The 13239-nt window shown below is 39.3% G+C and overlaps 1 protein-coding gene across 3 annotated transcripts; it reads left to right on the top strand.

Moving 5' to 3' along the window:
* Positions 1 to 51: 51 nt before the first annotated feature.
* LOC115130269 (serine/threonine-protein kinase greatwall) lies at positions 52 to 11256 on the top strand. 3 transcript variants are annotated; one of them, XM_065019458.1, is made up of 14 exons: positions 52 to 118; positions 5740 to 5982; positions 6181 to 6318; positions 6411 to 6550; positions 6639 to 6727; positions 6824 to 6930; positions 7084 to 7243; positions 7407 to 7579; positions 7699 to 8832; positions 8973 to 9114; positions 9281 to 9301; positions 10044 to 10157; positions 10303 to 10404; positions 10532 to 11256. In XM_065019458.1, exons 2-14 carry the CDS (start codon positions 5803 to 5805, stop codon positions 10687 to 10689), a joined length of 2658 nt encoding a protein of 885 aa, XP_064875530.1. In that variant the 5' UTR covers positions 52 to 118; positions 5740 to 5802; the 3' UTR covers positions 10690 to 11256. The 3 variants fall into 3 exon arrangements, with proteins under 3 accessions (XP_064875530.1, XP_029517072.1, XP_029517073.1); XM_029661212.2 differs by lacking the exon at positions 52 to 118 and adding an exon at positions 4853 to 5635; XM_029661213.2 differs by lacking the exons at positions 52 to 118; positions 9281 to 9301 and adding an exon at positions 4856 to 5635.
* The last annotated feature ends 1983 nt before the right edge of the window (positions 11257 to 13239 follow it).

Below are 13239 nucleotides of genomic sequence, written 5' to 3' on the forward strand. Positions count from 1 at the left end.
CAACGATGTATATAAACCTTGGATAGCGTTTGCCACCGGTGGAATAAACAAACATACAATCAATAATACAGTAGAAAAATCTATATACAGCATGTGCAAATGAGGCAGGATAAGAGAGGTAAGGCAATAAATAGGCCATGGTGGCGAAGTAATTACAATATAACAATTAAACACTGGAATGGTAGGATGTGCAGAAGATGCATGTGCAAGTAGAGGTTATGGGGTGCAAAGGAGCAAGATAAATAAATAAATAAATACAGTATGAGATATAATGAATGTGCTATGTACAGGTGCAGGGATCTGTGAGCTGCTCTGACAGCTGGTGCTTAAAGCTAGTGAGGGAGGTAAGAGTCTCCAGCTTCAGAGATGTTTTAATTTAATTTAGCTTGCATAATATAATTAAAAGGTATGTATTAAGGTGTTTGTAATAGAATAACCTGGCAGACAATAATACATAATGCATAATGCATTTCTATACCTTCCCCCCAAAGAATTACAACAGTGGGGGAGTGCCAATATGGATATCTAAATCATTGTTGGAACATGATTATGTCATGCTTATGCAGCATTCAAAACAACTGGGAACTTGAAAAAATACGAGGTAAAATCATGACGTCAGTGATCTTCAGGTGGGAAAGTCGGAGCTCTAGAAAGAGGTCCGAGTTCAAATCGAGTTCCCAGTTGTTTTGAACGTACTGAAGTCGGATGTCAGATTTCCGAGGTCCCAGTTGTACTGAACTCGATCGAAACATTACATGACGGTACAATTGTATAAATGGTGGGATATTTATGTGGTCGGAAAATGAATTATGCGACAAATGGCAGTGGAAAAGCCTTTATGCCCAAAAATTGATATAACAACCATCATATCGAAATAAATGTATGTTGTGTGGTCGTCCCACTACAACTCGGGAAATCATGCAGTTTATTAGGCTACATATAAAATAAGTTATGATGAACCGGGTGGTGAATGTGCCAGGTGATGAGCTTGATGCTTCTTTCCAATAAATATTGAGGATATTATTCCGGTGACATGATGATCGATGCTTGGCTGCTGTTTGACAACAACAAATAATTATCCATAATAATCTCATAATGTAGATAGCCTACACACACTGTATCTGCAGGATGTTGGCTAGAGCACATGCACCCTCACCCCCAAACTACTTCCCCCGGCTATGGTGCCAAGACGAGAGTGGGCACATTTGCAAAAATAACGCAACAGTATTTGTGACGAAACCATAGGTAGATTTTAAAATGTGATGGAAACTCATTTAACTTGTATTTTTCGTTCGGTACATGGGAATATAGCAAAAGTTATTTTTATGTGCATTACGCCATCACACACAGCCTTTTATCCGCAAAAAGTCAGTTTGATGGAAACACATCTCTGGTGGGAAAATACACATTGTTTTATGTAGATTTAAGAATATTCGCATGAAAATCTGTCGCATAATGGATGGAAGTTAAACGTATTTGCTTACTTGCTTAAGGCCCCCAAATGCTACTGCCAGCTGCGACTGCATGTGCGGGTATGGATGTGGGTATTGCAGACCCCTATAAAGTTACCCATCCCTTTGTCTAGAGGGTGTTTTTCATGTGCTAACATCATGCAGGAGAAAGGCAGCCATGAGGATACCCAGAACAGACAGACAGACAGAGAGAGAAAGAGGCCACACACAAACAGGTAAGATAGTGAGAAGTGCCTCTCCAAGCTCATAGAGTTGATGGTCTGAGTTGATGGTCTGTCATAGTGTGACTCAATTAGAATTATCAAATCAAATCGCATTTTATTTGTCACATGGGGGGAGCCTTTTGGACCTAGACTCTCGCTCAGTTACCACTTGCTGTGTGGTAGCAGAGAAAACAGTCTACAAAAAAGTAATATATGATCTCTGATGAAATGATAGCAGCTTAAGTCTAGAGGGTGTATTGTATGTGTTAACTTCATGCAGGAGAGAGGCAGCCATGAGGATATTTTATTTTGCATAATTTTGTAGAGTGGAGATTGATTTTTTTGTTTTTATTACAATCGTTTTTAACTGTGTATGTTGCTGGTTATTATTACACTATAAAAACTGTAGTATACCTTGAACAAATCATGTTGTTTCAAACCATACAGTGTGTAGAGCAGTAATAGTAACAACCTGACATAGGGGAAGTGAGAAAAATAGTACAAAATGGTTGTTTAATTGAATATATCCACATTAACAGTCACACTGGTATTCAGTATAGTATGAATGGCCATGGCCCTACGACTGATTGGCCCATTTGTCTTTTCTCAAAAGTCACTAGAAATTAGCATTCAAAAAATGGAATCAAAATGCCTCTGGCTACTTCTCCAATGTTTCTCTTTTTTATTTTTTGCTAATAATGGAGAAGGTGCATAAAAATTGAGGAATTCAGATATGACATCATTGTTTGAGCACTATCCACAGACTTTTAAAACTATGGTTCAATGTGGCTATAAATCAGAACAATCTACTTTTTTATGTTTTCTAATTGCCGATGTCTTGGAGCAAGAATTGGGATAATGTATAGCGTGCTATTGTCAATACAAAAAATTGTGGTGGAAAGCACTGTACAATACAACTTATTAAATAAGGCGTTTGTGGTAAGTACAAGCCACCATCTTTATGCACCTTCGGCAATGTTTGCAACATTGTTGGCAACATTCATATTTTTTTATTTAATTTTAATTTTATTAACAACAAATAAATACATAAAGCACATGAGGGAACACAAGCATACATAGATTACAAACAATGGACAATCGAGCTAGGGGGTACAATATCACATTACAATTACACAAGGACCTTAAGGGACATACACATACTTACAATTCTAACAGCTTTTTTGTTAGAAAGAGCATTTAACCATCTTAAAATACAGGTCAATTTCTTTTTGTAGGGTACGAAAATGTGGTTTTCTGTTTTTAAATTTACATTTGTGAATATGAAATTTGGCCAGAGGAATAATGAAATGAATTACATAAAAATGTTTCAGCTTATTTCTATTGTATGTAAAGAATCTAAACAGTACATCTCTCCACAATAGTGTAAAATCTTCATAAATGTGTTCAATTATAAAGCTACTGATGTCTTGCCACAGTTTTCTTACATGCATACAATGCCAAAAAAGATGCAACACTGTTTCTGGGTGGTCATTACAAATGGAGCAATTTGAGTTGATGTTTTCCTTAAACTTCTTTATATAGTGGTTGGCAGGATAATATTTATGAATAATTTTAAAGGAAACTTCCTTAATTTTGTTAACAAGTAGGTATGTGTGTGGCAACATCCAAACTTTTTTCCAACAGATATTATCAATAAATCCATTCCAATAAGGCATGACACAAGGTAGAGAACATCCTGCTGAAACAAGGTTTGTATCGCTCTGTTGTTGAATGGACCAAAAGAGAAACAAATCTTTCCTACTGATGAGTCAACAGGGTCAATAGAAGGTAGGCTCTGAGGGTCAGGTCTTGACACGTTCCTGAATAACATAGCAACACCTGAGGGAATGGCATCTAAAACAATTGCAAAATCTTTAGGTGTTACAGGGACCTTGTAAAGTGATAAGAATTCTTTATAACTGAGTAAAAGACCCTCTGCATTTACCAGTTGGCTCACCAATAGGATATTATTTTGGAATCAATAAAAACAAAGAAGTATTTTTATACAATATATCCCGATTATTCCATATATAATATCTGTGTGGAGAAAAATTGTGTTTATAAATTAAGGACCATGACAAGAAAACCTGCCGATGAAAAGCAGAAAGTTTCACTGGAACTTTGTCAATATTATAATTGCAAAACAACATGAAGTTAAGGCCACCAAAAGTAGAGAAGACATAATGAGGAATACAATTCCAGATAGAAGTGGGTATTCTTAGGAATTGTTTTATCCAATTGATCTTAAAAGTATTATTTAAAGTAGTAAAGTCCAGAAAACTCAGTCCACCATTCTCATAAGTGTTCATTACAACAGTTTTCTTAATGCAATGGGTACGGTTTATCCAAAGAAAGTTGAAAAGCATCTGGTCTCTCTCCTTGCTTATTTTACTGTCAAGATATAAAGATAGAGCACCATATGTTAGTCTAGAGATACCTTCGGCCTTGGTTATTAGGACTCTACCTTTTAAAGATAAGTCCCTCTGTAGTCATTGATTTAGCTTCTTCTGTTTTTTTTTAATAAGAGGGTTAAAATGTAGGAAGCCTCTAGACTTCTGATCCTTTGTAATGGTTATGCCTAAATATGTAAGTTCTTCTTTTACTGGAATACCATAATATGAAGGTGTCACACAATCTTTGACAGCTATGAGTTCACATTTATTAATGTTAAGATATAGACCAGACCTTTGGGAAAGGATTGTATCACATTGATCGATATGGGAATTTGGTTAGCGTCTTTCAGAAAAAGTGTAGTGTCATCAGCCAGCTGGCTTATAATCATTTCTTTACCAGCTATGTAAATACCTTGTACAGGACTATTATTTAAAGAATTTGCAAGAAGTTGGGTGATTAATAAAAACAGGTACGGAGGGATAGGACAACCTTGCCTAATTCCTCTCTTTAACTCAAATCTAGGTGAGGTGCCATATTTCAATTTGATAGAGCTGTTACCATTTGCATAGAGCGTCTTAAATCAAATCAAATGTATTTATATAGCCCTTCGTACATCAGCTGATATCTCAAAGTGCTGTACAGAAACCCAGCCTAAAACCCCAAACAGCAAGCAATGCATGTGTAAAAGCACGGTGGCTAGGAAAAACTCCCTAGAAAGGCCAAAACCTAGGAAGAAACCTAGAGAGGAACCAGGCTATGTGGGGTGGCCAGTCCTCTTCTGGCTGTGCCGGGTGGAGATTATAACAGAACATGGCCAAGATGTTCAAATGCTCTTAATAGCCTTTACAGAAAAAATCCCCAAAGCCAAGTCTCTCAAGGGAGTGGAAGAGAAACTGATGCTCTACTGTGTCAAATGCTTTATAAAAATCTAAAAATAATATGAAGCTATCCTCAGTTATTAGGTCTGAGTAGTCAAGTATGTCTAATACTAGTCTGACATTGTTAGAAATATGTCTGTTCCTCGTGAAGCCAGACTGTGTTTCATCAATGATTGCATCCAGGACTTCTTTAATTATTTTTGCAAGTAGTAAGGCTTATAATCTTATAGTCATTATTAAGAAGACAGATTGGACGCCAGTTATCGATGAGCAGCACTTATTTTTTTAGGCTTTAGGTATATCAGCGTTATTAACCCCTGACTCATTGTAGGAGGGAGAACATTGTTTTTAATACTCTCTATGTTGGCAACATTCGTAACAAACAGCATTCAAAATATGTATGACGTAACATATTATTTTGATACTAGGTGTCCTACCCGTTGCCCGATGCCAATTCTTCTAGCAGAGTAGCTCTAGAAATAAGATGGCCCAAAAACTCAATTGTATTCGTTGATTAATTCATACATTTATTATTTGGCCAAATCTGCCTTTGAAGTGTTCTGCATTTCAAGTGTTTATATTCGTATAGGCACTATCTTTGGCCACGAATAGTACGTCACGCAGGACCCCTATTTCTGTGAGCGGATTTCAAATTTCAAAACAAACCGCGCCTTGTCTTGTCTGTCAGGTTAGTGAAAATATTTGTGTCATAAAACTTCATATCGGTATTTTGAACTGTAACAGCTTACTAGTTTAATTACATGCACGCTTTTTGTTTTTAATTACTCTCAGGATGTATTCCCCTTGAAGAGTTGCAAAAGTTACGCTAACGTTAGCTGCTAGTAGGTGCCAACTATGGATGCGGGTGAAAAGCAGGGTGCGTGCTCCCTTTCCTGTGCAGATGGGAAGGTATCCGATATTCCAAAACCTGCCTCAATCGAAGACTTCGTTGTTTTGAAGCCCATCAGCCGTGGTGCCTTTGGAAAGGTTTACCTTGCACGGAAGAAAAGCAATGCACGCTTATATGCAATCAAGGCAAGTGATCAACATTTTACCACTGCTATGCATCTGCTCGAGAGCATTTAGAATTTGAAGTGGGGTGAACCATCAGTAACCGCTGTTAATGTAAAGGAGTTGGAAAGCATTTGTTTTAAATATATATTTTTTTATTTACCTAACTTACATTGACCTTTGAGGATAATAACACTTTACTGGCTATTCACTTTCCTCCAGGTGGTGAAGAAAGCAGACATGCGCGACAAAAATATGGCAGATCAGATGAAGGCAGAGCGGGACGCATTGGCCCTCAGCAAAAGTCCCTTTGTCGTGCACCTCTTCTACTGTCTCCAATCATCAACAAATGTGTATTTGGTATGTGGCCCTAAAAAATACAAATGACAACAGTGAGTGACGCATGTCCCTGACCTGACTTTGGTATATTGCCTCTACATGTTTATCCACAGGTGATGGAATACCTTATTGGAGGGGATGTGAAATCACTTCTTCACATCTATGGGTATTTTGATGAGGACATGTCAGTGAAATACATTTCAGAGGTGGCACGTGCTTTAGACTATCTCCATCGCCATGGAATCACCCACAGGTACTTTTAGAACTACTCATCTTCAAAATATTTGTGTTTATTTCACATTTTAGTATAATTGAGTTTTGTATTCTGTTCAATCTTTTAGGGACCTAAAGCCGGACAATATGCTTGTGTCTAATGAAGGCCACATCAAGCTTACAGACTTTGGCCTCTCCAAAGTCAAGCTTGACAGAGGTATGGGCACTATAGCGTACACTTAATTAACGCATACATCTCCATCTGCTTGCAAGCTTTTGTTGTGTTTTACATTTTAATTCCTTTTCCTCACAGAATTGAGTCTTGCAGATATCATGACAACCCCATCTTTGGCAATGCCTAAACAAGATTATTTCCGCACCCCTGGTCAAGTCCTGTCTTTGATCAGCTCTCTTGGACTTGTGAGTAAAGTTAATTGTATTTAAATATGTATTCATTTAGAAAACATCGGTAATGATAATACGTGTGATATGATTGGTTTGTGCAGATACAGTACGTTGTTTCCTGTTGCCAGATTAAACATTCATTCTGTGCTCTCATCTCATCAAACACAGAACACGCCAGCAGTGGAGGGCAAGCGGCACAGCAGCGGCTCGGCTGTGTTTAGCCCTATGTCATGTGGGAAAATTGAACCGCGGAAAAACTCGCTCAGTTCGCCCTTGAGGAGACAGAAGGAATACCTGCGTTCCCCTGTTTGCCTTAGCCGTACTTTGGGTATGTCTCTTCAATACTACCTCGGCAAACCACACTGTGTTTCAGGTTTTCATCTTTATCTATAGAGGGCGGACTGGTCAGATATGTAGTCAAACCTGTCCTGAGGAGAAAGTGGATTCTGTTCCCTCAAACGGGTTCTAATCAGTCTGTTTTGTTTTTTCAGGACCCAACAGCTGTGTGTTCAGCCCATATGCTTTGGCCAAGAGCCTGACTCCCAGGCTGCTCAAGTCCAGGAGGAGGTTTGACACCATGAGCACAGGCGGCAGCCAATCATGCATCTTCCCCTCCACCACTGACTCTGAGGGAGGTGTCAGCCCACTATGGGAGCTGGAGCAGGTCAAGCCAGTAGCAAATAAACATTTTGTTTTCAAATATCTGTATTTGTGGGTCATTGGTTATTAGAAGATATGTATGTTGTATTCCGTTTTGTTACTGTATTCCGTTTCCTTTTCTAGAAGGAGATTGAGAACGTGCCATACCTATATGGTAGGAATGCAAGTGGACAAACGGGAGGAAAGGTGACCTCTGATATTAGGATGCTGGGCCAGGGCTCTGCCCTGGCATCGTTGGACAACTTGGAACTACGTGGACAGCTCCACCAAGAACCCAGTACCGGAGAACTGTCCAGGAAGGCCAAACAGGAACCCCATGTTGGAAAGAGGCTTAAGTTTAACGAGGTGGAGCAATCTGCCCCACCCAAGAAGCCTGAACTCTCTCAACCAATCAGAGGCAATGTTTCTGGAGCTGAAAGTATCTGTGCCACCAAAGGGAAACCAATGGAAGTCCAGTCTGGGGTAACCTCAGCAGTAAAGAGAGGGTTTGAGGAGGTGGAGAAAAGTCCTGAGCAGTTGGAATCGCTTTCCAAGAAGAGCGACTCGGAGTACCAGAGGTGTTCTGGGGTCCCAGAAGTGGCTTTGAAGTATCGTACTGGTCTGACCGGGGTGTTTGCCAATGTTCATTTGGAGGAGTTTGGATCTAAGGGTCAAGGGACTGCTAAAGGACAGGTGCCCAAACGCTCCAGTCCCATTGCTGTGACTAAAAACCTTCTGTGTGAGTTGGATGACCTAGCAGAGGGGGTCTTTGTTGAGGGCAGGTCTTTTGGTGAAGACCATGAGCTGAGCAGTAGCCCGAGCATCGACTCTGAGGGGTCGGTTCATGAAATGTCCATCAATGTCAACAGCCCAACCCCAAAGTGGTCGACTCATAGTGCCAAAGAAGGGCATTTGGCATTAGACAACAGCGAAATATCACTGCCACCTCAGCCACCCACCTTCGCTAGTATAGGAACAGCACTGCCGGGCAACATGCTCACCCTGCGAGGAGGCGTATCCAAACGCTCCTTCCTTGACAGAGTCCCCGAGCTGGACCCCAGCGTGACCAAGTCACCCTCGTTCCTCAAGCCCAGGAACGTGGTGGCCTTCCGGAGCTACTGCAGCTCCATCAACCGCTCCAACATGTCGTGGAACTCACGCTTCAGCCTGGGCTCAGTGGAGGCCATGGATATGGCTACCTCAGCCTCCTACCACAGTATGCCTGCTGCTGTCACACCAGTCCAGAAGAGACCCAACTCCAACAGCTCCCTCTATCAGGTAGATCTACTGAGTCGAGGCTCAGGGGTGATGGCTACGTTCAAATGTATGACCTGAATATAGCTTCTTTTTTTCAGGGAACCTACATTACACAACACTGTTTTATCCCAGTTATTTATTCATTTGTTTTCTAATTTCAGACCCCACAGACGATGACAACATCCCACACTCCATTCAGGACCCCCAAGAGTGTCCGACGTGCTCCGGTACCTGTGGAGGGAGTACCGATTTTAGGCACCCCAGACTACCTAGCCCCAGAGCTGCTATTGGGGATACCACATGGTAAGAGATGACACTGGGGAGGGTGCCAGTGGTGGGGGATTCAAAATATTTCTGTATGCATGTTGGTATAATTTCTGTCATCATCTTAACAACTTTACATGAAGGTATAAATAAATGCCTGTTGAGAAAGCAAGTTCAGCAATTTTAACAGGCATTATTTTTTTAGTTTCAGGATATCTTAACTGTGGTGAGTTGATCGTAACCTTGCTAACTGCCAGGGAAATGCATGTGCTTTCAGCTTCCCTGCATTCACTGTCTAGTACCACAGGAAATGGCTGCCTGATTCAATATTACGTGGATAGGTTGCAAAATGCCGGTTCTGATTCCCCATTGTAATCGCTGCTTCTGGCCCCTTGTATTGGGTTGGTGGGACCCATGTTGGGGTTAAATTGAGGGAAATTCTAATGGGAAGCCAATTTTAAGGCATGGTGTTGAAGAGTCTATTCTAGGGAATGTCATGTCAGTGGAGGACTAACATTGGTGACTTCCAGGTGGGCCCTATTATAAAGGCATATTTTCAAGCTGATGAAAACTGTCATGTTTCTAACATTGGTATGTGTTTTGTCCTGGAATATGATGTTTGGTACCAAGGTGTGGATCTAATGTTGGAAAGAATTTGTCAGAAAAAATATTGGTTTGGATTACAATTTGTAAGATGTAATTTATTGCAAATGATTATTTAGGACTTAGTAATGTTAGCAAGCAATACACAATTTCAACATCGTCCACAATCATTAAATTGAGAAGTGTGTGGATCTGACAATTATCTGAAATTTTACATCGAAACATTAAGCTTAATGTTGTCCGATTTGTCTAACTCAGTTCCTGCTTCCACCGCTGTAGAATAGAGGCACAACCTAACAGGAAAATAGCACAGTAACACTACAGTACTGGTACCTAAGAAAAGTGACTATCTGTTCCCCCCTCAGACTACATGGTGGACTGGTGGGCCTTGGGTGTGTGTCTGTTTGAGTTCCTCACCGGTGTGCCCCCCTTCAATGACGAAACCCCTCAGCTTGTCTTCCAGAATATTCTCAACAGAGGTAGATATCAGCAGCTGCCGTGGCTGTTTATTGCTTCTGTTATGTTATCAGTGTGACACAAAGGCCTTTACGGCAAAGTAAAATCATGCATTTCAAAGTGTTTTATATCACCAAAATTGTTTATTTGGTTATTTTTGTATCTCAGATATCCCATGGCCTGATGGTGATGAGGAGCTATCCCACAATTCCCGGAATGCCATAGAGCTCTTACTCACCATGGATATGAATAAACGGGCTGGCCTCAAAGGTAAGGTTTTCTTTGCCCAATTTAAATGCAGTTCAGTGTAACCAAACTGTAATAATACCATTTCATGGATGCCATTCTGATTGATAGTTAAATGTTTTTGCTACAACCATATTTTTTTCTGCATCAGAACTGAGGAGCCACGCTCTCTTTGCGGGTTTGGACTGGGATAACCTCCAGAACCAGACAATGCCCTTCATCCCCCAGCCGGAGGACGAAACAGACACGTCATACTTTGATGCTAGAAACACTGCCCAGCACCTAGTCATATCTGGATTCAGTCTGTAGGTTTGTACACCAGCATTGGGGTGAATTCCAGTCTATTTAGGAAGTACACTGAAATTCCAATTCCTTTTAATTTGGTAAAATTTGGAATTGAGTTTACTTTCTGAATTGAAACGGAATTGACCCCACCCTGTTGTACCCCGACTGTTCCTCACTATGCTATTCTCTATCCCTCATCCTCTACCATGCATCACTGCAGTGTTTTCCCTACTGTTATGTAGGCTGGGCAGGTCCCCTATTGAGTTTTGTTTTGGAGTTCTAGTTGGTTAAGAAAAAAATAGGATTAATATATTTCTAAATCTTTGTGTGTGAGTTGAATATTTGTACTGTCTGTCAACTTAACGGCATAACTGTCTTTTTATATCACGTAGCACCATGATTCACTGCTCTTTTATGCGCCTGCCATTTGTAAAGTGACCACTATGATTGATTTCATCTTCATGCAGGTCACATACACTACATCTGTATGGATACTCTCCAAAATATTGATTTCTTGTAGGATCTTTTTAAACTTTTTTTTAAACGTTCTTATGAGGGAAAATGTACAAATTAAAATGATGTGTGAAGTGATTGCAAATTATTATTTTTTTCATGATACACGAAGAACCAAAACATTTGTGTGGTCGGATCTTGTGTGTGTTGTGAACCTTCATAAGAGGAATGTGTTTTCAGTCAAACAGATCAAAATGCTTTATTAACTTTTCATGCCTTGGATGACAGATCACATGCAAACAACCATCTACCCCTAAGCAGAAAATGTGAGCGCTTTAGATTTAGTAGAAAATGTATTTAACAAATCAATGGCTCTGAAAAGAGGATCAGCTCTACTGCCAATGTAAATCTTATGCAGTACATTTGAATGCAATTAAAATATTGCATTAATCTGGACTGTACAGCTATTTTTAAACAATGTATACTACATGAACCAATTCAATGTTTTTAAATCAAACATTTGAAACAGATGCCATACATGACCAAATTTACACATCACAATATACTTTGCTACATTAAAACAAAGATTATTGCTATTAAAAGGACAGTAAAAACAAATCTAAAAAGTGATTTTCCTGTGTTTTATATTTCCACACTGAAGTTGGAATAATACTGAAAATTATAAATGCCCTTTCAGTGTAAGAGCTGTTTGAAAAGACTACCTGAAATTACAGCCTGTTTTGGTGGGCTGGGGTTTTGGCCTGCCTGATAATGTCACCTGGTGCTAATTAGTTACTAGACCAATAAGAGAGTTCCAAACCTCTGCCAATAACAGCAAATGTTCAGTTTCCCTAGGAAAATTCGTGCTTGAGAAATTTCTCTTTGCTAAGAAGCAATTTATGCTATTTTTTAAAAACTATTTTAAATTGAAAACAATCACAGTAAGGTACTTAATTGTTATCCATAAATGACTTTATATTGAGAAAAACTGCTGCATTGGCCCTTTAAAGAAAGTGAGAAAGACTAATCTTATGATTGGTTCGAAAGCATACAGTTTAGAGCAGTGTTTCCCATGTCCTCGAGTACCTTCAACAGCACACGTTGTTTTGGGTTTTAGCCCTGCACAAACTCACCTGATTCAACTCATTGAGCGCTTGATGATTAGTTGACGAGTTTAATCAGGTGTGCTTGGCTACAACACAAATGTGTGCTGGTGCAGGTACTCGAGGACTGGAGTTAGAAAACACGGCCTTAGAGAAGAAAGCACTGTATGTTCAGTTTGAATTTGAAAATCCTCATTATACAGCTTTTCACTGCCGTAAACAAGGTGTAGGATGGATCGGCCTACATTTTTTTTGTGTGTCCAATGAGCATTTCTCATCCAGCTGGTTCTCGTATTTTTTGAAAGAATTTGGTCCAATGTTGAGATGTTTAACTTGAAAGTGAACATAACTACAATACCCCAGAACCGTAGCGTAACTTACATTGGCGAGGCACTTTATCATGGGTTGATGAAATTCAGAAAATACACAAGCTATGTGTATAAAAACATGATCAGATATGAAGTATGTTACAAAATATGAACCATTCACATCCTAGAGAAAACATTTAGAAGTCATGTACAACCTAACATAATGTACAACAACCTGGTTAACCAAAGACAAAGCCTTAATTTTCATTTCATGTTATTAGAAATAATACATTTTCAGAATTAAATGTACCTTTCAAAGAATACATCATATATACACTTTATCTACCGACAGTTATCACGATATATTAGCAGCATTGCCTAAGAAACTATTATGATATATTGCATTATGTCCATGGCAGGCATTTGCAGGACAAGTTAGATAAGATAGTTCTTATAATCCCATAAGTTGTTCGGCATACTTGCAATAAAATAAACTATTGTGATCTATCAACGAACAATTCCATAATCAAAAAACACAAACAATAACTTTCCCCTCCCAAGTTAAATCCTAGTCATTTCTTGAGAGCAAAATAATTACTATTGTAGTAAAGTAATTGTAGCCTATCATCTCAAAAAAAGCTTGCACGATTACAAGCTGTGGTTCAATACATTCACATTTCTCTTTGATTTAAATTCTAGTGCTAGTGGCT

The sequence above is a fragment of the Oncorhynchus nerka genome, linkage group LG6 (assembly GCF_034236695.1).
Source record: "Oncorhynchus nerka isolate Pitt River linkage group LG6, Oner_Uvic_2.0, whole genome shotgun sequence".
In the NCBI taxonomy this organism is placed as follows: Eukaryota; Metazoa; Chordata; class Actinopteri; order Salmoniformes; family Salmonidae; genus Oncorhynchus; species Oncorhynchus nerka.

Bases quoted from the DNA above. Each gene is read 5' to 3' on its own strand.
- LOC115130269 (XM_065019458.1), top strand. From the start codon at position 5,803: ATGGATGCGGGTGAAAAGCAGGGTGCGTGCTCCCTTTCCTGTGCAGAT. The intron at 7,580-7,698 runs GTCAAGCCAGTA...TTCCTTTTCTAG, and splicing joins CACTATGGGAGCTGGAGCAG to AAGGAGATTGAGAACGTGCC. The intron at 10,405-10,531 runs GTAAGGTTTTCT...TTTCTGCATCAG, and splicing joins TAAACGGGCTGGCCTCAAAG to AACTGAGGAGCCACGCTCTC.